General features: G+C 39.0%; 1 protein-coding gene across 14 annotated transcripts in view; it reads left to right on the top strand.

Moving 5' to 3' along the window:
• adgrl3.1 (adhesion G protein-coupled receptor L3.1) overlaps positions 1-25,303 on the top strand; it is a 301,163-nt gene that overhangs the window by 199,924 nt on the left and 75,936 nt on the right. For 11 of the 14 annotated variants that reach the window (XM_057843332.1, XM_057843329.1, XM_057843323.1 and 8 more), the window contains exons 11-12: positions 5,309-5,347; positions 21,367-21,550. In XM_057843332.1, coding sequence (XP_057699315.1) covers positions 5,309-5,347; positions 21,367-21,550 — 223 coding nt within the window. The remainder of the gene's footprint in view (positions 1-5,308; positions 5,348-21,366; positions 21,551-25,303) is intronic. The other 3 variants (XM_057843335.1, XM_057843334.1, XM_057843322.1) reach the window with 1 other exon arrangement.

Raw genomic sequence — 25,303 nt, 5'->3', positions numbered from 1 at the left:
ACTTAAAATTAAACTGGCTTGAATTTTGTTGTTGTTGTGTTTTGGTTCACTATAAAGTGACATAAATGGAAACTAAGTCTGGAGTATGCAGAGGATCTGTTTTATCAGCAGTGAGCAAGGAAGAATTTAGTTCTGTAGTTTGTTCATGTAGGCATTCATTAAAGTGAGCCAAGTCATTGGGGACTCGCTGACTGGCTGCCTTGGCTGCCTAATTGACTGGCTGACTCATTTAATGGGAGACTGTTCCTTGATTGTCTTTGCTGAGGTCAACAGTGATAGGCTGACTTTGGGAGCGAGACTGACAGCTGCTGCCAACTCTTATGCACTCACTGTTTCCTTTTTTTCCCCCTCTTAACTTTACTTTTTGAGTCAATGGGCCAGCACTTATTTTCACTCACCCAATCTGCCTTTCTTTCTCGCTACAACCTGTGCTTTTTCTCCTCACTTATTTGACATTAGCATGTCAAAGATTGTGTGCAAGTGGAAACCATTAATCTGTGCTTTACTGTCGACCAAATGGCTAGAGTTTGAATTTTCAGATAAGTATTGCTCACTATGAGAGGAAAACTGATGCCCCTGATCTTATTAATGACCCAAATACAAATTAAATCACTGTGTTTTTTTTTTGTTTGTTAATAATGGCCATTCATGTTTGAGTGGATTAGATTAAAAGCAATGGCACTCTTAACAGGAGACAACGAAAATGAATGGAAAAATCTGTTGACCATTTCTACCCTATGAAAATACCAATTTTATTTATGTTTTTTACTTTTTAGCATACCGTATTTTTCGGACTATAAATTTCACCTGAGTATAAGACGCACCAGCCATAAAATACCCAACAAAGTGGAAAAAAACATACAAGTCGCACCGGAGTAAAAATAGCATTTTTTTGGGAATTTTCTCAAGATAATCCAACACATAGAACAGATATGTCATCTTGAAAGGCAATTTAAAATAAAAATACATTAGAGAACAACATGCTGAATAAGTGGACAGTATGATAATTAGTGTTGCACCGATACCATTTTTTGGCTCCGATACCGATACCTCTCTGTGCAGTATCGGCTGATACCGATACCATACCGATACCACCCTGTTTATATATATATATATATATATATATATATATATATATATAATCCCCTCCCCCCCAAAGAGCTACATAATTGGTTGTGAAATCATTGCTATCAAGGCTTTGTCGGGCTGTTGCTTACCTTTGCAAAATAGGAAAAAGACTAGTACAAAGTATAACACTAGCCCAACAGTAAGAAAGTAAAAATAAGTTCATAATAATAAACTCTGAATGAACTGAGTAAACTTTTTTTAAACCTCTCAAAGGCCAAACAGTGCAACTTTCATGAAATTATTGTCACATTCTGCTGCTGGTTAGATTGTGTTTTGTTGCTGGGCTGTTAGTGGGGGCGTTCCTGACGTCGCACCTGAATCCAATGCGGGCTCATCAATGCAGCATTTAAGAACGGGTGAGTTCAGAGAAGGCTGCCGAGATATTTGCTTTGCTGATCACCATTTGACATCTCGCACTATAGTCTCGCTACATTTGCTTGTTACGCCCCTGCATTGGGTTTTTTCTGTTAGTGTGCTGCACTCGTTTGTAACCTCAACCCTGTGCAGGTATTTGAGTGTTTTTATTTTTGGCTTTTTGGCTCGCTGCCTATCATCTTAGTTAACCTTCGAGTTTGTAGTATTGAGCTCCGTCGACCTGCTGTCAGGGACTCCTTCTGTTATTTCTACTATCCCGCGATCGCGTGTTATTTTTTCTTTGCAATCATTAAACCCTTGTACTTATCCCCCGCTTGTTGTCCGCTTCGAGGTCCAACCTTGTTTCCGCATTTGCGGACGCTAACAATTATAAGTAATAATAATTGACCACAGCATCCCGTCTCTCTATTAGCCTCTTTTTTTCGGGAGGGGTGGGGTCCCTTATTTCTATTTCTGAAAGGTGGCAACGCTACTTTGGAAACAGTTCCCAAATTACTGCAGCATTTCTTTCAGTAAAAGACAATAAAAGTAAAGTAGACGTAGTGAACTGACCAGAGATTGTTGCACCTGTCCAGCGCCCTTCCTCTGGATAGCAGTCCTGCTCTTGCAGGCTCAAACTCGTTGTGTTCGTTCACGTTTCGTCTTCAAATGTTTTATCAGGTTCGAGGTATTGAAACTGGCCGATTTAACTCCACATCTCCGAACTTTCAGACCGCAAATCTTGCACGCAGCCATTGATTTTAATTGACGGGATTTCTATTTTGAAATATTTCCCGGCCCCCGCCATGTTGGCCATGTCGCCATGTCGGCCATGTCATTGGTCAGAAGTGGCTATTGGCCCGTTCTCATTGGTCTGGAGCAGGCCAATAGCGATAGCTGTTTGGTGTTCACGTGTCATCACACAACACAGAGACAAAGTGTAGTGAGTGCCAGGAGAAAAAAAAAAGGCTGCGGTCAAATGTTATAATAATGGACCGGTAAATGGTATCGGCACCGTCTTTGTTGGTACTCGCCATTACCGATACCACCATTTTGGGCCGGATCGGCGCCCCCTGCCAATACTAGTATCGGTATCGGTGCATCTTTAATGATAATGTTACATGATGCATGAACAACAAAATGCGAATGTGGCCAGTATGTTAACATAACATAGCTATTAAGAGTTATTCAGATAACTATAGCATAAAGAACATGCTAACAATTTTACCAAACCATCAGTGTCACTCCAAAACAACGAAATAACATGTGAAATGATATAGAAATGTATTAATAATTTCACATAAAAGTTGCACCAGAGTATAAGTCGCATTTTTGTGGAAATTTACTTGATAAAATCCAACACATAGAACAGATATGTCATCTTGAAAGGCAATTTAAAATAAAAATACAATAGAGAACAACATGCTGAATAAGTGGACAGTATGATAATGTTACATGATGCATGAACAACGAAATGCAAACTTGGCCGGTATGTTAACGTAACATAGCTATTAAGAGTTATTCAGTTAACTATAGCATAAAGAACATGCTAACAAGTTTACCAAACCATCAGTGTCACTCCAAAACACTGAAATAACATGTGAAATGGTATAAAAAGGTGTTAATAATTTCAAATATAAGTCGCTCCAGAGTATAAGTCGCACCCCGAGCCGAACTATGAAAAAAAACTGCGACTTATAGTCCGAAAAATACGGTAATTCTTTCTTTTGATGAAAGCCCAATTAGTTTACTTTTCATACAGATCCCAATGGAATATTGCTTGATCTTTGAATGTTTGCACACAGTGACACTGCATCCTACATCAAAATCATTTTGCAAGAAAAAAATCAAAACGCTAAACAGTTAAATCAAAACGTGGACCATTACTCAGAAAGAGACCAGAAAGCTTTTGATTAAAATGCATATTTTTGTTTGGCTTGTTTAACATTTGAGGCCATTTGACCTCTTAGCATTGTAGTGTTTTGTCAAAATTATGTTGAACGTCATTTAACATAAGAATTATAAGGTGTTTTCGATGTTTTATTATTATTTTTTTTATTATTGTTGTTACTTTTACACAAAAACTATAGTATTAATTTTTGTTGATGAAAACATTTGTGAAATGAGCCAACTTTGACAAATACCAACCTGTATTTTACACCAAATCAAAATACATTTATAAAGCATTTGAGGGTTCTTTTTTTTCTGTAACTTGCCCAACTATAGGGCAACAGACCGGGTGTTGGTAAAGGGTAGTTTACACTGTTGTGGAAATGAGTACTACAACTTTAAAGGGATCCGGACTTAAAGACTTGTAGGCTCTAATAAGCCACAATTGTTCTCTTTTACTAAAATATGTTATTAGAAACACATATATTATTGCCATTGATTTACAAAATTTATAATATTTCGTACATGTTTTGACCTACGGAGGTCGCTATGTTTTACGCGCGCAATGCACATTAAGGGTGATGAGTCGGTTGGCCTGGACTGGGAGAACAGCAGTGCTAGCTAGCAAGCAAAGCTAGTATGACGACTGGCATAATTTTTTCATATTCTGCTGCTGGTCAGATTGTTTTGTTACAAAGATGTGGGATGAGTTCCCAACGTCGTATCTGCATCCAATTCCAGCTCATCAGCAGTGTCTTTAAACCAATCCTAGGTGGCTTGTATTGACTTGCTGCCATTTGACAGTTTGTATATTCCTTTGTTGTTAGTGGCATCATTGCCTTGTTTTTTTTTTCATTTGTCTGTCTCTCACCACGGTTTTCCCTCGTTTTTTTTTGTTTTGTTTTGTTCCCAACTTACTGTCACAGACCATTTTAGTGGCTCCTTTTTCGCAATCGCGTGATTTTTTTGTGTTCAATAAGCCCTTTTACGCAATCCTTATGTTCTTGTTATCTGCTTGCTGTCTGAAGTGAGCCGCAATTTTTAATTCCATGGTCAAACCAGCTGCACTTTCTTTTCAGTTGCGGTTCCCTGTCAGGTTTTACTGCACAGACAGACAGTGCATGTGGGTTGCGATTGCTTTATAAGGAAAATCATGACTTTTAGGTCATACGGAAGTATAGTCCTGTGGTCTAAGTGCTCGTCTGTCGCACGGGAAACGCGGGTTTGAATCCCGCTGGAGACTGGTTTAATTGCTTCTGCTGCTCGTTCTGTGAAATATCGAGAGTGCTGTCCGGCTTATCATTATACCGCTCGAGTTCAAATTAGAAGGGCAGAACCGACGACATGTTTATGTAAGTAACGAGTGACACTGTGGAAGTGCGGCAGCGCTGCCCAGTGATGTCACCGCATTGCGTCGTCAACAACAATGGCGACCTACTAGCTAAAATAATTTTTCAGATTTTATAAAAACCAAAACATTAAGAGGGGTTTGAATATCAAATTATAACTCAAACTAATATTTATCTTTTATGAACTACAAGTCTTTCTGTCATGGTTCCCTTTAAATTTCATGTGAGTCTGTGTGAAATAGTGTACGTTGCCTTAAGAAGGATTTGTTCAAGTAAAATATGACTTACACAGCCTTAATTGGAGAGAAACTATACTTTCTAAGCCTTGCCTATAAGTGTGGGGTCACAAACAGTGCAGTTAGGAAACGAACAAAAAGAATACGAGAAACAAAGGTGTTTGCCGAGATGCATTGACTATAAAGGTAAGTGAGAATAATAATGTTCTATTTCCAGTCCCAGAAGTCTATTCGTGTGATGTTAATGACAGTCGTCTTTGTCTATGTGTGTGTTTGCTCTCTCGAGGCAACGTGCGTGATTGAGATTGAGAGGTGTTACATCGCTAACAGTTGAATTGTTTGAATTTACAGCTTCAGAAGAGAGAGAGGTCCTGCAGGTATTTCACACAGGTATTTCCGTTTCCTGGTATCCGTTGATTGCTTTGCCACACCCCCTGCTTTTTGTGTGTGCGCGTTTTTCTATCTGTGTGTTTTTTTACTTTCACGCTCAGCATGTAATTTATCAAGCAAGCCTATGTGTGATATCGCACATCAATGGCACGCTTTTCCGGTTTGTATTTTTTACTTTGAAGCAGAGGTTTGAGAGTTTGAATTGAAATCCTTTGAGGAGCATAATTCAACTGTATCCTCGACATCTAGAAGTATAATAAATCATGAGCATCATTCAATCTAATTCACAGGTGTTTACTGACAGGATTTTCATCTCCTCAAAGGGTTTGCTTCTTTTGTTTTCATTTCCATTTTTCTTTAATTCGCAATCTGTGGTACAGATAAGAGACCATGATCAATATCAATAGTGGCTCATCTATTTTGTAGGACCATGTGCTGGGTTGTAAACGGGCCTGCCGGCAAGCAAATGGCTTGCTATCCATCTCCATTCATTGAAATGTCTCTGCCCCTACTGCTGCATCAGAGAAAGTGAAGTGGAATGATGGATAGTTTGTTGCACACTGGTTCTTGATCATGGTCACGGCCCTTTAAAATCATACTAACACATGTGTGGTTGGCTCACTGCTCATGGTTTCTATGTACAGTATGTCGTTTTTTGCTTTGTGGATTGAAGTTAATGTTGCAACATTTACAAACATAATTCAAAATCACTCCAATCAAATATTTTATACATTGATTTATTAATTCACATATTTGACTGCCATTAAAAATAACTTGTAAAACATGCACGCAAATATAACAAATGTAATATATTTGTGAATTTTGGAACTTTTGTAGGAGCAGCAATATGCATTAAGTTCTCAAAATGCTGTCCATGTCAATGCTCCAATTTCTCTTCTAACTGAAAGAAGAGGTGAACTGGACATTGTTGTATATGCCCAAGGCAAGTTGTTAGTAGAATAGGAAAAACACGGGAAAAAATAAAAAATAGGCTCCAGAGGAGATAGTATATGGCCGACAAATCACTAAACAGTTTTATGACATAATCTCTCTTGGACTTTTCACACAGTTCTCATATTTTACATTTATTTTCAAGTCAAACAAACGACATCAGGGTTGATGGTAATTAGTTAAATGTGAATGGCAGTTTTCCATCTCTGAAATGAATATTGGTTGCCTTTTTTTTTCATGTTAAGGAAATGCAACATCAAACAATGCAGTGGCTTTATTTTTGTGTTGAAGGTCATATTTTGCATTTGAACTCTTATTAATGCTTTCATATTTTTCACTACATGCCACTACTTACGACTGACATTTCTGGCAAATTTAGGAACCAATTGAAGTCCATTAACCATGTCGCAAATGATTAATATCAATACAAAACGGGAATTGCACAGGCTTACATTAATGTTCCCCCTTTCTTTGGCTAAATCCTGGAGGCAGTGGTTTTTTACACCACATGTTGATATTTGGTACATATTTATCAACATTTTAAGAGCAGTTATAACAGGAGAGTGTCATTCTCCATCATTGTGTCTGTGTGTATTTTTTTATTTTATTGTTTTATTTTTTTTTACTGAAGCAATTGTTGTTGACTGATTTTCTAAAGTGGTGTTTTCTCAAGTAGCCAAAAGACCACCCTCCATTGGAAGAGATGTTAGACGAGTACAGCCAAGCACTGCTTGTGCTCTGCAGCGTAAAGGGGCAATCGATAGCCACCTCCTGCATACTTCCTGTATTGCGCCAAGAAAATACAGTGGAACCGGTCAAGTATCGTTTGCGTAATCCTCTTAACAAACAAAGAATGGCAGTCAAGTGGACTCCGTTGGAAGAGTTAACAACACAAGGACACGGCACCACAGCACCTTCCTAGTCTGTGTGTAGACAGCCTGCAGCGTCTCATTTTTGCTCTCACACACGCATTCATACACACCCTTGATGGGCTAGCGCTTTTTCTCCTGATGCAGGCTTTTTTTTCCCCAACCTCCCCTCCTTTGCAAAAACTATCCACCTCAGCACCAGTCAGCAATGTCACATCATGGAACATGGCTTATAACTGTATGCAAGCTGACACACACGACACACTCATCGCCAATGTATAAATATAAACTCCCCGCTGATCTTACACTGTCACATCACAGCAGTGTTCCATTTTTTGGGGGGTTTGCTTCGATCTTTTACATCGCTAATCCAATGGCTCTGCACCCTCAGACAGCGCTTTCCAGGTTCAGCATATTTCATCTCCCACATCTGCATTGAGCGGGTGGTGGAAGTGATCGATTTATATAATTAGCCTCTGTAATGCAAAACAAAATTATAGGAGCAGTCCCTTACTCTGCCAGATAGAAATGTGCGCGATTAGGGGTGTGGTTTGTTGCTGCCCTCTCCTCGTTAATTATCTGCAGCACTAATTGTCAAGTGAGGAGAGCGTGCAGGAGGTTTGGGTTCTTAATAGAGATGAAAAATAATTGAATTCTCTTCCCACTGTATCTCTTTTCTTCTCTCACTTGCTCACACATACACACACTTATAGGAACGCACAAACACACATTTCGTTAGGGGAACTGGGGACTCGTTTCATGTATACTAAATTGGCAATTTATTCATGATGAAGTTGGTTATTTGAAGAGGCTTTGATGCTGCAGGCTAGTTGATGGAGGGAGGTAAAGTGTGCAAGAGAAAAGAGTGATAGAGAGCATGCGTGGTAACAATTTGACAAAAGACAACCGCCATTTGACTACTTTTCTTTGAATACTTGAGGAAAATTAAATCAGTTGATTATTTTTTTTTTATGCAACAGCCAATCCAACTGTATGAAACAGATTATATTTAAACTAAACAATAACTCAATAATCATGCATGCAGTTGTTGCCTTGTCACACCTGGTGTTGACACAGGGAGCTTTATTTTCGTACAGTGCCCATGCACTCTGGTGTAAAAAGCATAACACGGTTATATTTTTTGTGCCAGTTGATGGCGGGAGGGAAAGTGTGCAAGAGAAAAGAGAGATAGAGAGCATGCTTGGTAACAATTTGACAAAAGACAACCACCATTTGACTACTTTTCTTTAAATACTTGAGGAAAATTAAATCAGTGGATTATTTTTTTAAGGCACACTGTTTAGTGGATGTGTGTGAGAGTAATATGCGACAGCCAATCCATCTGTATGGACCACCTTATATTTAAACTAAACAATGATTCAATAATCATGCATGCAGTTTTTTTCTTGTTAAAGTTCAAAGTTTGCTTTTGTCAAACTGGTGTTGACACAGGGAGTTCTATTTTCATCGACTGTGCCCATGCACTCCGGTGTAAAAAGCATAGCACGGTTATGGTATTTTGTGCCAGTCTACAGTGGACTGCGTGTATTGGTGCAAGTGACAATTTCTTGGACAAATGGCACACTTTTACTGCAGCGCCAAATATGAGGTTTAGGTTTCGGCACAAGGTAGATCAACATCCATTTTGGCAGATTTGCACACAAGATGGAGTCACACACGTAATGTCAACTGTTAGGAACCCAATTCTGGGGTTCAAATAGTATGATAAGGTTCAGAAAAGGTGTAACTTGTCAGTGAACTACTTAGAGCATGAACATACTTAGACAGTAGTAGAGTAGTTTTATTGTCTGCTTTCTAAGAGTCTGGAAGCCAGTGCAGAGACATGTTGATTTGGCTAATGTGGGATTAATTCCTGATTCTAGTCAGGACACGAGCAGTGGCATTGTACTACAGCTGTCCTATACACTGCTGGCCAAAAGTATTAGCACCCCTGCAATTCTGTCAGATAAATCAATTCAATAGCTAATTTCTCCCAGAAAATGATTGCAATTACAAATGCTTTGGTAGTAATATTTTCATTTATTTTGCTTGAAATGAAAAAAACACAAAAGAGAATGGGGAAAAAAATCATTATCATTTTACACAAAACTCCAAAAATAGGCCAGATCAAAAGTATTGGCACCCTTTGAAAAACCATGTGATGCTTATCCAATTTGTGTAATTAACAGCACCTGTTTCTTACTTGTGGCACATAACAGGTGGTGGCAATAACTAAATCACACTTGCAGCCAGTTTAAATGGATTAAAGTTGACTCAACCTCTGTCCTGTGTCCTTTTGTGTACCACATTGAGCATGGAGAAAACAAAGAAGAGAAGCAAAATTGTGAGGAAGCATGGGCAATATAGAGGCTACAAGTCCATCTACAAAGCCCTGAATGTTCCTGTGTCTTCCGTGCGCAGTGTCATCAATGTGGGTAAAGCCCATGGCACTGTGGCTAAGCTCCCCAGATGTGGACGGACAAGAAAAATTGACGAACGATTTCAACGAAAGATTGTGTGGATGGTGGATAAAGAACCTCGACTAACATCGAAACAAGTTCAAACTGTCCTGAAGTCTGAGGGCACAACAGTATCAACCTGTACTATCCGTTGGCATCTGAATGAAAAGAGACTCTAAGGTAGGATAACCAGGAAGACACCACTTCTGACCCAGAGACATAAAAAAAGCCAGGCTGGAGTTTGTCAAAACTTACCTGAGAGAGCGAAAAACGTTTTGGTCGCATCTGGTCAGATGAGACAAAAGTTTAGCTTTTTGGGAAAAGGCATTAACATAGAGTTTACAGGAAAAAAACGAGGCCTTTAAAGAAAAGAACACGGTCCCCACAATCAAGCATGGCGGAGGTTCCCTGATTCTTTGGGGTTGTTTTGCTGCCTCTGGCACTGGACTGCTTGACCGTGTGCGTGGCATTGTGAAGTCTGAAGACTACCAACAAATTTTACAGCATAATGTAGGGCCCAGTGTGAGAAAGCTGGGTCTCCTTCAGAGGTCATGGTTCTTCCAGCAGGACAATGACCCAAAACACACTTCAAAAAGCACTAGAAAATGGTTTGAGAGAACGCCTTGGAGACTTCAAAATTGGCCAGCAATGAGTCCAGACCTGAATCCCATAGAACACCTATGATGAGATCTGAAAATGGCAGTTTGGAGAAGGCACCCTTCAAATCTCAGAGACCTGGAGCAGCTGGCAGAAGAAGAACGGTCTAAAATTCCAGCAGAGCAGTCTAAGAATCTCACTGATGGATACTGGAAGCGGTTGCTCACAATAATTTTGTCTAATGGTTGTGCTAAGTGTTAGGCTTAGGGTGCCAATAATTTTGTCCAGCCCATTTTTGGAGTTTTGTGAAAATGATAATGATTTTTTTTTTTCCGTTCTGTTTTGTGTTTTTTCATTGCAAGCAAAACAAATGAAGATATTACAACCAAACATATGTCATTGCAATCATTTTCTGGGAGAAATTGAGCATTATCTGACAGAATTGCAGGGGTGCCAATACTTCCAGGAGTGGCCAGCAGTGTATGTTTAACAAACCCAGTGAGCAAGCTGTTACAGTAGTCAGACCTTCTGGGGACAAATGCATAAATAAGTAAGATTTAGACACTATTCTATTCTTTTGATTTTGTCCATGTTTTTCCACAGTAAAAAACTGCCAATGTTATTGATTTTGATTAGTTGAGACTAAGGCTGCTTTCGCACCTGTGGTCCGTTTGTTTTATTCTGATTCAGGCGGTAAATCAATACAGTTGTCTTTTTCATTTGAGGCATGTGTGTTCTCAATGGAACGTTCTCTATTAGGGTTAAATGTATGTGCGCCATAGGTATCACATAGATATGGCTGATGTACTCTGTGACTCAATGGAATGGGCGGCCTCACTCGTCAACCATTTTGTGTTAGGGCCAGTCGATGAACATAACATTACAGTCAATGGAGCGACAGAGCGTGTACTTTGAAATAGCTAAAGACTGCTCAGTGTTTAAGCAGCTTTATTTGTTAAGAACATCGGAGATGGAGTAAATGTAAAATATTTTGTCAAAATCCAGCCAATATCATTGCCATGTCAATACAGTTTGTTGGAAACCAAACCATTTGTAAAGAAGAATTCAGCAAGTTAAGAATATTGTAGTGGGGACAATCGCTCACCTTACCCCCACCAGAAAAGTCCCCTGACGCAAGATGGTGGCTGTTAACTCCACCTTTGGACATCTGCCTTTATATGATCTATGTGTACAACATAACTGCACTCTGATTGATCTGGAATTACTCTGAAATTTGTGTGCGTATGCCAATCCAAAGCAGCATTTTCGACTATATCAAGGTATTATGGAAACTGTCAAAGGATTGTGGCTGTAGCTGTTATTTCTATGAATTTTTATACAAAAACAGCACTCGCAACAGTGTTTCTCCACCCATTTGTGTTAGGGACCAGCCACAAATGAGAAATTCTTTAGATGTCTCCTATTTCTCCCAAATTAAAAAAAAAAAAAAAAAAAAGTTGTGTTAATTAGTGGCCTTTTATTGCCAACTACTACAGCAGTCAGAATGAGTGAGCGTGTTTCCATTAATCTTCAGTGTATACTTTCTTTCTGGGTTATGTAACTTGTGGATGGTTTCTAACACAGATTGCAGGACAAACACAGTGACGAGCGCTGTATAAGTATGTAAATTTGTAGAGACAACAAATGTACCCACAAGCTTTTGGCAGTTTCCGTAATTGTACTCCACATACTACAATTGTGATGTAGATGCAAATACAACATTGAGGCAGTGTATGTGTGTCTAAGAACTGAATTTGAAGCTAACATAAAATATCTAGCCAATCTTTTATCAGCTATACCAGGAAAAACAACTACAGAGCATCGTAAGCTTGTATCGGCACTTTTTTGTGACTTTTATTTATGTAGTTAGTATACCTGATTGGAAGTTAGGAAAACATTCAATTCTATCACCGATTCATACTACGCTGGTAAAATAATATCTACCTTCATGGTGAAAATACAGTAAGACGTGCCGATCTGATGTACAATCTGCATGTCACAACATGTTACTCACAGGAAAGTACCTATTGTGCGTAAGATAAGATTTGTTAGCTTATTGTCTTATCTTTTTAACCCTCTCTCTAAGATTGAACTGAAGTTACAGTGGTATGAAATAGTATCAACCTTTTGGAATTTCTCACATTTCTGCATAAAATCACAATCAAATGTGATCTGATCCATGTCAAAATCACACAGATGTAAAACAGTGTCTGCTTTAACTAAAACCACACAAACATTTATAGGTTTTCATATTTTAATGAGGATAGCATGCAAACAATGACAGAAGGGGGAAAAATAAGTAAGTGAACCCTCTACCTAAGGAGACTTAAAAAGATCAATGGAAACCATTTTTTACCAAATAATAAAAGTCAAACGTTTGCCCAATCACTGATGAGTGGTTTAAAGCTGCCCTGCCCACTAAAAACACACACCTGGTAAAAAGTTGTCTTGATGAGAAGCATTGTCTGATGTGCATCATGGCTCGGTTAAAAGAGTTGTTTGAAGACCTGCAATCAAGGATTGTTGATTTGTGTAAAACTGGGAAAGGATACAAAACCATCTCTTAAAGTCTGGATATTAATGAATCGACAGTCAGATAAGTTGTCTATAAATTGAGAGAGTTTGGCACTGTTGCTTCTCTCCCAAGGAGTGGCGTCCACCAAAGATGACGCGAAGAGTTCAGCGCAGAAAACTCAGAGAGGTAAAAAAGAACCCTAGAGTGTCTGCTGAAGACTTACAGAAATCACCGTCCAATATCTCTCAATGCACTCATCAACTAGATGTAAAACTATGGCCATGAATGGTTTTCATGGGGGACTCCACGGAGGAAGCCACTGCTGTCTATAAAACATTGTTGCTCGTTTAACGTTGGCAAAAAGGCACATGGACACTCCACAGAAGTTTTGGCAAAATATTTTGTGGACTGATGAAACCAAAGTTGGCTTGTCTGGAAGTTACACACAAAGTCACGTGTGGAGGAAAAATGGAACAGCTCACCAACATCAACGCCTCATCCCCACCGTGAAGCATGGTGGAGAGAGCATCATGATTTGGGGCTGTTTTGCTACCTCAGGGCCTGGACAACTTGCAATGATTAAAGAAAGAATGAATTCAAAAGTTTATCATGATATTTTGCAGCAAAACCTGAGGCCTATCTGTCAGACAGTTGAAGCTAAAGAGAGGATAGATGCTGCAACAAGACAATGATCCAAAACACAGAAGGAAATCAACTTCAGAATGGTTTCAGGAGAATAAAATACACGTTCTGGAGAGGCCAAGTCAAAGTCCAGACTTCAACCTCATTGAGATGCTGTGACATAACCTAAAGAGAGCGATTCATGCCAGACGTCCCAGGAATCTGACTGAACTACAGCAGTTTTGTAGAGAAGATCTGTAGCTACAGGAAGCGTCTGGTTGAAGTTATTGCTGCCAAAGGTGGGGGGGGGGCACAAAATATTAAATGTGATGGTTCACTTATTTTTCTCTCATCTGTCATTGTTTGCATACTGTCCACATCACGGTAAAATATGAAAACCTATAAATGTTTGGGTGGTTTTAGTTAAAGCATATACTGTTTTTTCATCTGTGTGATTTTGACAAAGATCAGATCACATTTGATGGTGATTTTATGTAGAAACGTGAGAAATTCCAAAAAGTTCAGATGCTTTTTCATACCACTGTATGGGTGAAATGTTTGATGAATGAGATGCGTTCGGTTCTGTTCTCACCATGCAGGGTTTGCTGCATAGCACGGGTGTAGGAGACCACCTCATCCAGCTGCTCTAGTCTCAGTTGTGTTTCGCATCCGAACGTGTTCCAAACAAATTGATCTTAAAGGTTTGTTTTGGAACAAACGCTCGGAACGGGACAGGTGTGAAAACGCCATGTGTCAACATCACCTCTACTAGGCTGCAGCCAAGTTGTAATTAAACAACAGTCAATTCCCCACAATTGTAAGAATTTTCATGGATCAATTAATCCCCTAAATTTAGCATATCATTCTCTGCTTGCAAAATCAGAAATACTAAAGATGTGATCAGACTAAAAAGGAAGAACAGAAAGAGCAATGAGGAAACGGCATTGCTCAATGACAATGTCTAATGTGCCCTCTATATACTGTATGGATGGCAGATCAGAACATGACACGCTGTGAATGTAAAGCCCGATTTAGCTCTAAACTCTTTCTGTCAGAAAGGACAGAACAGAAGTCCAACAACAAATGACAGAAAAGTCTGCTTCTCGGATGAAAACATTCTCCAAAACATGCACTTTCTTCAAGCTCAGTCAAGCGAGAAAGAAGGGATTTTTTTTTTCTACTTCTACATCCGAATGCTGTCAGTTTAAAAGTGTGCTTTGCCGTGCGTAAGCGTACACACTGGCCGTCTATGCACTAGCGCTCATGCGTGTGCACGTTTAGCCCTCGTGTAGCTGCGAGAAGTAGAACAGGCCGCCTCTCGTCTGTCTTGCCGCTCTTGTTTACGCTGGATTACCCCAACGCTTCAAAGGATTTCACTTCTGCCCCATTTACTGGTGTGTGTGCGTGTGTGTGCATTCAGTGTGCACATGCTCATCCATGTTCTGTGCATACACAAGTGGAGAAATGAACACCCTTATCTGTTTCTGCAGAGTGAGTAACCCCCTAAAAAAGGCCATAATTTTAGCCCTCGAGTCGTCATACAGTACTTGTGTAGATGTCACCACTGGCAACAGTGCTTTAAGGCATACACGAACATAAATATCAAGTCCATGGCTTTTATGATGCGTAGACCTGGACCTCATGGAAATCTTACACCTTTTTTTCCCTCAGATACCGGTCCTTTTTCTCTAAAGATGTAATCTTGGCGCTGGAGAATTACATTTCAATGAAAAAAAAATTATATGGAATAGAAAATGCAAGATAATCAAAAGTTCAAAAAAACAGTATGGGAAGTTTAATGAGAGTTAGATGGGAGGGTGGGTGGCAGTTGGTGGTTATCAGAAATACATCAAAGTACTGCATGAGGGAATGAAAAACAGAGCCTGCACTGAGAATAGTCTCAGCAAGTGGAGCAGAATGATGCACTGCAATGCCTCTGCTCACTTCATGTGCGCTCACATACACACATATACGTTTGTAAACTTGCATATTAAACAAAAAGGCACCCACAGTTTTTCAGATCTTGTTTTTTTTGTTTTGTATTTTTGCTCAGACATAATCCCCGATGCATAAAAGTAACCAAAATAAAACATGAAAACTTTTATTATTACTCATCACTTAACAACTAGAAAAGTGTTATTAACAAATTGAATGTATGCTATCACAATGTTTTTCCCTTATTCCCCTAATTGGATGAAAGCATTATTTCCCATTATGAAAAGACATTGCAAATATACACACAGCGATAGTGTTCCAAATATAACACAGACCTTTGTTTTGCTTAGAAAAAGAAAATCTGGTGGATGAAGAAATTGAAAGATTCGTTGTAATAACACTGCTCCACAAAAAAATTTGTCCAAAAAAAATCTTATACTCAATTTTGGGGTGCAGAATCCAAATGTGGCCTTCGTTCTTTTGCTCTTTTTTTTCTAAGCTCACGTTTTTTTGTTTTGGCTCTTTTTTTCCAATTCCAGATGTAAATTTATTATTCGACACAAAAATTATTGCAAAGTGATAATTTTGACATAGTGGGTATATAGCTGGCAGGTATAAATTAGGCCAAAGGTTACAATATGTAGCAAAATAATATCTGTTATGCCATGCGTTAGATAACTGCAGAGACGGAAGACAAGCTAATGTTGTCCATAATTGAGAAAGTTTTATAAAACTATGTAAACAACTGAAAAGCTTAACTGGTTTGGGGTAAAAATATATGAAGAATCCAAAAATATTAAAAATAATATCAATTGCTGGAAAACCAAAGCAGAAGCATACAGAAAAAAAAAAACAACTGACGGCAGATTTAAAATCAATGACCAAAAGTTATATAGATCCAGTTTAAAAACCTGCAACAGAAAAAAAAATTGGTTAGTGTAATAAGTATACATATATGGTAATTACAATTAAAAAATGTACACTGTAGTGCACAATTATTAGAAAAGTGGCAAACTTTGACCATATTATCATTTTATCCTTAATTTCCACCTGCGAGTTGCATAAACTTGAATTTTATTGGATGTAATCCATATAAGATGATTTTCGTAAATGTGTAGGGTGTGGCCTAAAGAAATCAACACCCTATATGAGGGGGTGTGTAAACTATTCCACAAAGGGCCGCAATCGGTGCGAGTTTTCATTGCAACACAACAAGAGGACACCTTTTCACCAATCTGGTGTCTTACAAGTGCAATCAATGATAGCAATCAGGTGCTTCTTGTTTCCCGGACCCCTCATTGGTTAAACTGCCTGTGCTGGTTCAGTTGTAACTAAGACCAGGACCCACTGCAACCCTTGAGGACCGGTTTGCCCACCCCTGCCCTATCTCAAGGTGTGCATGATTGTTAGAAAGAATATTAGGCCATGTCCACATGTAGCAGGGCTTTTTGAAAACGAGTATTTTGCCCCATCCGTCAAGAAAAAAAAACAACGTCCACACCAACTCCTTTGTCGGAAAAATCATCCACATCCAACCACATAAGTGCGTATTTTTTTATTTTATTTACATATTTATTGATGTGCATTCAAGCACAGAGTGAATGACAATCAAATGGTTCAATTATCGTATTTTGTCAGTTTAGCCATTATGAGATGTTTGTGGACTAGCTGTGTATTAGAGGTTGGAATCTTGGGGCACCTCACGATTTGATTACGATTACGATTCAGAGGCTACGATTCAATTATAAATCGATTATTGATGCACAACCTTCCCCTCCCCAGCTATTGGCTGCTTTTAATGTTTCGTACATTAGTTACAAAAATAGGACAAAAATCCTCTCAGGCTAAACCAAACTACTATTTCAGTATCAGGTTAACACTTCAAAGCAGTAGATAAAATACTCAAGTCTCCATTCTGTATCAGCAGCTTTAAACTACATTCAATTGATTCAGTGTTGTGAATCAACTGTTAAAGTTGTTAAAATTGGTCCCGTTATTCCATAATTTCCCTCCGTCTACTTTCGACATATGAAAGTTTTAAAGTTAATTAGGTTTGCTCGGAAGGTTCGCGACAACAGAGCCTTCCTATGAAGTCTACTGCTTTAAGATGGGAGCTGTTTTGTAACGCCGGCGAGTTTGTCATTTTTCATCTAGTTGTCTATACATGTGCTAACGCCACCGAGTCTGTCATTTCGCATCTAGTTCTATATACATGTGATATCTACCGTTGTATTATGTGGTCATAGTTTGTAGCAACGTGGGCGAAGTTTGTAGCAACTGGCCGTTGTTTGTAGCGGCTGTGGACGTTTCTTTATCTAGTGGCATGAGTTGTGGAATGTGGATGTTTACTCTCAGTTCCTTCCTCATTGAGTCCCGAAGACTGCGCTGACTGTGTTTTAGTTCCGCTTTACTTAGCATATTTAAATAATCGGAATATGGATGGTTTGTGAATCGTTTTCGAATCTTTAGCGGCAGGATCGCGAAAAATCTAAGAATGGGAAATTTCACACACCTTTACTGTGTATTTATTTTTTTGTTTTGTTTGTATATTAGAAACCCGATCCTTTTCAACCGATTCTGATCCACTGGAAATCTGGTCGATCGGGGTATTTTTCAAACACGTGATCGGATTGGAACATGTAGCTTGGAACCAGGAACCTGTTATCCTCCAGTGCTGCCATATTAAACAACTGCACAACCTACCTTTAGTATCTAGAGAATTGGGATTTGCAGTTCGAATGACATGTCAAAAGTAAGAAAGGTTGGAACCCTCTGAAAGGAGACAAATAATTTGAAACCTCAAGAAAGTGAGACAAATATTTCTGAAAGGTTTTAAGGACTGATGAGACGAGGGTGATTCTTGACTGACCAGGTGGATAGTGCATATGATTGGATCAGGAATCGACACATACCTCCACTTTAACTCAGAAATCAGCAAGGTGGAGATGGGTGACTGGCATGGGCAGGTATTAGTGGAGATGTGCCAGTTGGACCTTTTGGTGTAGAAATTTGACTTAAAATCAAGTCTCAAACCTACTGCCAATATTTTAGAAGAATCTTTCCTCACAGTGGCACAGAAAAATGCCTGCATCTTTCAAGAAGACTGACTTTTATAAGAAGACAACGCTCCATCACATGCATCAAAGTACTCCACTGCATGACTGGGCAGTAAAGGCCTTAAAGATTAAAGTAAAAGCCTTGAAGATGAAAAATTAATGACATGGCCCTCCTGCTTCACCTTCCTTAAACCCCATTGAGAACTACTGGGCCTTTCGTAAGCAGGAAATTTATAGTGAAGTTAAACATTGTAATTTTCTGATCTGTATTTGACTATTTTAAGGCAATAACTGACTCTGTTAATGCAAAGTCTGTTATCAAAAAGAAAGATGACTATACTGGCCTTTGTCATTTTCTTATATTTGTTTATTTTTTTCTGAATTAATTCATTCATTCATCTTCCATACCGTTTATCCTCAAGAGGGTGCTAGAAGCTATCCCAGCTAACAATGAGCTGGAGGTATGGTACACCCTGAACCGGTTGCCAGGCAATCACAGGGCATATATACACAGGGCACATATACACACACAACCATTCATACGCACAATCACAGCGATGGGGAATTTAGAGTGATCAATCAACCTACCATGCATGTTTTTGGGATGTGGAAGGAAGCCAGCGTACCTGGAGAAAACCCACGCAGGCACGGAGAGAACATGCAAACTCCACACAGGAAGGTTGGAGCCTGGAATTGAACCCTTAATCTAAGAATCGCAAGGTGGTCTTGCTAATCATTCATCCCCCGTGCTGCCTGAATTTGTAAATTGTTTTTTAATTTTAATTTTCATTATTACGATTATTACGATCTCACTTCGACAGGTGAAAATAAACAGGAGATGGGAAAATATTTATTTTTCATGAGTTGCATACTAATTCAGCATACTAATAGTTGCCTAATAATTGTGTACAACAAAATTAATCTTCAAAAATACAACTTGCCTCATAATTGTGCACGTAGTGTATTTAACGTCAGTTGTTCTAATAGTAGAGTATGATATTAACACTACAGCATATGGCACAGTACTCCTATTCTGAAGTTTCCTGTCATGTTTCTTCATAGATTGTGTTTTCTGTGTTAGGCTATACATTACAGTTGTTTTGACCTTGTGTGTCACGTAGAATTGATTTGTTAACGCAATTGCGCATCAAGGGTCACGGTCAGTCCCCTGCAACAGATGACCAATCAACCCGCTATGTCCACAATGTTCAGATCATATCTTTTACAATAAATAGCAGGATTGTGCTTGGTTTTTTGTTTGTTTGTTTGTGACATTTTCTAATTTGACAGGATAAATATGACTTTTATTGGTATGTGTAAAATCCTCTTTCAGCGGCTTTGTTGAAACTTGATCTTGACTAGGGAAAAAAACTATTGTTTGTGCATTTGTATGCTTCGTATTATGACCAACTTCTACTTGTTTACCAAATCACTGACTTAATTAGTTCGGTTTACAAGCAGCCGTCCAGCAACTCATGCAACATGCATCATAGCTAATTAGCTGCTAGCTGAAGCGGGGCATCACTCTATAATTTTAGAATCCCGGACTCATTTCACATGTGATTATACCAAAGATTATTTCATGAAACAGTCAGGATTCAATTTAGTGGCCATTCTGTGTGTTTTTTTTAGAACATTAATATTAATGAGCATTTTCCTCATTATATCCACAAAATAGGTGTTATCTATCTGCTTTTCATTTTGTGAGTAGAAAAAAAATGGTCATGTAGAATGCCATTTAATTTGGGACTGAATGTTGTTTTTATATTTTATCAAGTTGAATTAATGTTAATTAATGAAGCAAGTTTCATAGAGACAACAGTCAAACATCTGCAGAATGTGAAAAATTCCCATTACTGCAAACTTGTGGGAGGTTTTCACTCAACTCGGATTTACTTTTGTGTCTGCTGCGGTGCCGTGGTCTTCCTTCTGATTGCCAATGAACTGACGTGTTACACTTAACCTTGTCACCCCTGCTATTCTTCTACTATGACCCCTTACACTTGCGTGAGACCACCTGCTCTCCTCCAGCTTTCTCCTCGAGAAGCAGCAAAACATAGAGACACAAGTAAGCGATGGCAGGACGTTTGTAGAGAGGTTGCTTTACAAGTCAAGAGTGAGAAATTGAGGAAAAAATGAAGAGGCAGATGGGAGGGTGCGATGTATGTGTATGATAGCACCTGTATTCACTCTTCTACTTCTCCCAGAGGACACCTGTCACCATGGAAGCACTGGACTATTTTATCGCTCTCCAAAGACTAGCTTGGTTTCTCTACCTTTTCCACTCGCCCTTTCTCAGTTTCTCTCTCCCAGGGTCTTTTAAAATGTGTCTGAAAAAGAGTAGGCGAATTCTTAAGAGCGTGAAGGAATGTGGGCTGGAAACATACTAAGTATTGTTTCATAAAGGATATTTCTTCTACTCGCTTCCGTTTACTTGGCTAATGTCTGAACTCCAAGCTGTTATGGGTGGTTCAGTGTGACCCACTTGACAATGGAATACATCATTTCTTTCCTGAACCACCCAGCATATCAACTCAAAAAAGCAGTTGACCACCTTATTGTTGTACCATATACTGATTTAATAATTATCAAAATAAATTTCATGCTGTGTTTATTTGTTTTTTTTTTAACATCCTTGTGAGCAATAAGCAGAGGTTTGTAATGACGTGTTTTGGTAAAAAGGATTTTTATTAACTGTGTGAAAAGCAACTGTACATTATGCAGGGAAAGACGTTATGAAACCTAATTGAATCATCTAATGGAAATTGTTTCTTAATGTTGTTTTATTTCTTTGCAACGTCTGCATGGGAATGCCGCATTTGCAACCCTAACATTTTTTGTCAGCATAATTTATCAACATGATAAATGAGAGGCCACTACATTCCATTGTCTTGTGTTATTGACTACTCTTGTCATGGAACACTAATGTTAGATGCAATGTTAATAGATTGGCATTAACTGGTCAAGTTGGTATCATTTATTAAGTCTTTCCTTTAATGTTTGCGCCACCCCTCAGGCCATGGTGGAAACGGTGAATAATTTGCTGCAGCCGCGAGCCCAGACGGCATGGAGAGAGCTGTCCACCAGCGAGCAGTTGCACTCGGCCACGCTGCTCCTCGATACCGTGGAGACCGGCGCTTTTATGTTAGCTGACAACCTCCTCAAAACCGACACTGTGCAGGAGACTACTGACAATATCCGTGAGTAATTCTTTTCTTTCTACAAAAGCTTACTAAAACAGTCTGTTGAAAGCCCACAGGAATGTTTTTAAATGTGGTCAAGATTATAGGTATGAATGTCACACTGAAGAATACAATGGATGAATTTTTTTTTTTACTCTCTTATCCGTCAAGATTATTTTCTGGTGTAGTTTGTTACGAATTAGTAGAATACTTTTGCTCATCCACCATCCATCCAAAGCCTTGAACCGTCCATTACCTATATGTCCATCAGGAATCCATCATCCACTGACACCTCAATAGTTACATGTACAATCCTCTTCCAAATGTCTATATATTTACAGTTTATGTAATCAGTCATTCTTTCAAAATGCATCTAACCACTTTCATCATTCATGCGCTATCCTTCATCGATTCATCAACAAACCATCTATTAATCCATCCTTCTATTGACTACCATCATTGTAAACCATTCGCCATCCATTAGTTGAATTTAGTGCCGCAACGATTAATCGATTAACTCGAGTATTCGATTAGAAAAAAAGATTCAAATTAAATTTTGCTTGCCTAGCACAGCCAGACTATTCTCCCTGTATTTTTCAAACACTGTGAGAAATAGTCTAAGACCCAGCCCATTGACGGCCTCTCGAGTATGATACAAAATCAACCATCCAATCAGATTTGTTTATTTGCGTGACATGTTCTTAACGAGTAACGTCACTCTTGTGCACCGAAAGTCGTCTCTACAACAACACAGATGGCGAACGGAAGAGCCGAGAATATGTTCCAATCCGCGGTAAAACCAGTTTTAAATGACAAAAAACGCATAGAAACAAGTCATTGACAACAGTCAACATGGCTCGCGCTAGCCATGTTGAATAAACTTCTCCATTCTCCGCTCACGCTAATTACTTGTCGCTTTAACAACATCACGTCTGCCCGTCGCTGATTGGTCCACTCCGCTGTCTGTTTGCTGTGGCTTACTCCGCCCTCGGAATTTGATCCGCCGGACGGTCGCCAGACTCAATCGCTGGAACAGCGGTGAGTCTGGTATACCAGGCAAAAATTTTGCTGCTTCGAATATTCGTTCAATTAAAACGGCATTGTAATGGTTTGTTTTTGAAAGTGCATTTAGTTTCATTGATTTGGGTGGATACACTGCCCTCTAGTCTGCCTCATTATACATGGCCAAATCCAGCTGCTCCTTGTTAAGACCAACATAAGCTAGGTTTTTGTTTGAGCTAATGTTTTTTAATGCATTCGTAATTTAGTTTAAAGGTATATTTAGCCAATTTTTGTGGGAATATGTGTCTGAACCATTTGTTAAGAGCATTGTAAAAAAAAATAAAGAAATAAAAAAAAGTATTTCATAGCATCTGAGCTAGTGGACTTTTGCTATGGAAGTTAGCCAATTGTTCTTTTGTTGTCCTTATGTGGATCCTTATTTATTCATTTTTTATACCGTGTGAGGCCCAGCTCAGGTATTTTAATTTTTTCATGTTCATCTGATTACTCAGTATTCAAACTAACTCGTTCATTGATTAATCAACTTCTAAAATAATCAATAGCTGCAGCCCTAGTTGAATTTTTCCAAGGCAAGGCCAATTTATTTGTATAGCACAATTCAACACAAGGCAATTTCAAAGTGCTTTACATTACATGAAGATCCACGAGCAGAGATAAACTGATTCATTAAAATCACATTACATCAAAGGAAAGTTGAAAATAAAGACAATTGAAACAGGAAATAACATCATAAATAAAATGAAAAAAGGCAAATAGCTTGAAATTTTAAATATATAGAGAGTTATGGATATGCTGTAATAAACAAAAGCATTTTTAGCCCTGATTTAAAGGAGCTAACAGTTTGAGCACACTTCAGACCTTCAGGTAACTTGTTGCAGAGATGAGGAGCATAATGGTAAATGGTGTTACACTTATATAGCGCTTTTCCACCTTTCAAGGCGCTTTACACTATCTCACCATCCACCTACTGGTGACGCAGCACCAGGAGCAACGTGGGGTTCAGTGTCTTGCTCAAGGACACTTAGACGTGGTCATCAGGGCAGAGAATCGAACCCACAACCTCTGAGTTGGGGGACAATTACTCTACCACTGAGCCACGCCACCCCGTTCAATAATAACTGAATAACTAATAATAACTAAATGCCGCCTCACCCTGCTTGGTTCTTGTTCTTGGAACATACAGGAGACCGGTTCCATATGACCTTAGGGGTCTAGATGCTTCACAATATGGTCCTGCTTCCTTGTATTTATAAGGACTCTGGCAGCAGCATTCTGTACTATCTGCAGCTTCCTGACTGGTTTTTCATCAAGACCTGTAAATATACTGTTGCAACAGTCCAATCTACTGAAAATGAACACAGTTTGAATGAAGTTTTTCCATGTCTCGTTTAGTCAGAAGCCCCTCAATTCTGGCTTTTTTTTTTTTAGGTGGTAATAAGCAGATTTAGTGACGGACTTTGGATGCCTATCAAATTTTAGGTCTGAGTCAAAAATTATGCCAAGATTTCTGACTTGATTTGGAGCTGTGACATTGTGCCAAGGTGCGTGTTTATCGTTAACCTTTCCTTTTTTGGCCCAAAAATGATCACTTCTGTCTTCTCCATATTTAGCTGGAGAAAATTCTGGCACCTCCAATCATTGATCTGATGAATGCATTTACTCAGGGAGACTAAGGGACTACAATCATGCTGGGACAGGAAACTGTAGAGATGTGTGTCATCTGCATAGGTGTGATAGGAGATGTCATACTGTTCCATGATCTGAGCTAGGGGAAGCATATCGATGTTAAATAAAAGTGGTCCAAGAATGGACCCTTGAGGGACCCCATACGTGAATTTGGTTCGTTCTGACTGATGGTTTCCGATTGACACAAAGAAATCCCTATCATGTAAAGAAGATGTGAACCACTGAAGAACAGTGTCAGTGAGCCCTACCCACTGTTCCAATCCGCTGAGTATGTTGTGATCAACTGTGTCGAATGCGGCACTGAGATCCAACATTAGCAGACCAGATGATTTGCCTGCATCAGTATTCCAGCGAATATCATTTCGACTGAGTAATAATTGTTATGGCTTCAGATCGCTTAATCTTGAAATGGCAGATTTGAACCACAAACTGGAAAAGTAGGTTTCAGTGTGTGGCAATATTTGATACTTCAGTTCACAAATTTAGAACCAAATTCATCCAAAGATCTTCGAGTGACAGTGAAAAGACAATCAATAAACGAATGCTGTACAGGTTGATCAATAGTCTTTATTAAAAAATAAGCAATGTGCCAGTGAAAAGCATTCAATGAGCATTTTTATAACTAGTGATCCTCATCTCGCAGACATCAGACATTTGAAAATCTCTTCTTTCAGTAGATTCATTCAATCACAAATTACAACTGTTTTCAGGGCCTCCCAGACGGTTGGATCTTTTTAAAACTATTGCAACGACCCATGAAACATAGCTGCTGGTTTGCTATAATATGTTACACACCATTATTGTATTTGATAGCGAGTAGCAATCAACAGTTGTGCTGCGTAAAGTGCTGTTATAACCGTCTGCGACGTCATAAAGGTATCTGAATATGATTGAATTAGGTGAAGGTTGGGGCTGTGCAATGGAGAAGTGAGTCAGTCTGTGTTGAGAGCCACAAACAGGGAGTAGACAACAGCAGCAAAATAACAAAACTTAAATGATATAATCGATTAGTCGACCAGTCCTTGTTTGAGTAGACAACCAGCCTAAGTCTTGACTCTTTGC

This window comes from Corythoichthys intestinalis, chromosome 8 (genome assembly GCF_030265065.1).
Source record: "Corythoichthys intestinalis isolate RoL2023-P3 chromosome 8, ASM3026506v1, whole genome shotgun sequence".
NCBI classification, from domain to species: Eukaryota; Metazoa; Chordata; class Actinopteri; order Syngnathiformes; family Syngnathidae; genus Corythoichthys; species Corythoichthys intestinalis.
This window is presented reverse-complemented; position numbering and strand designations above follow the sequence as displayed.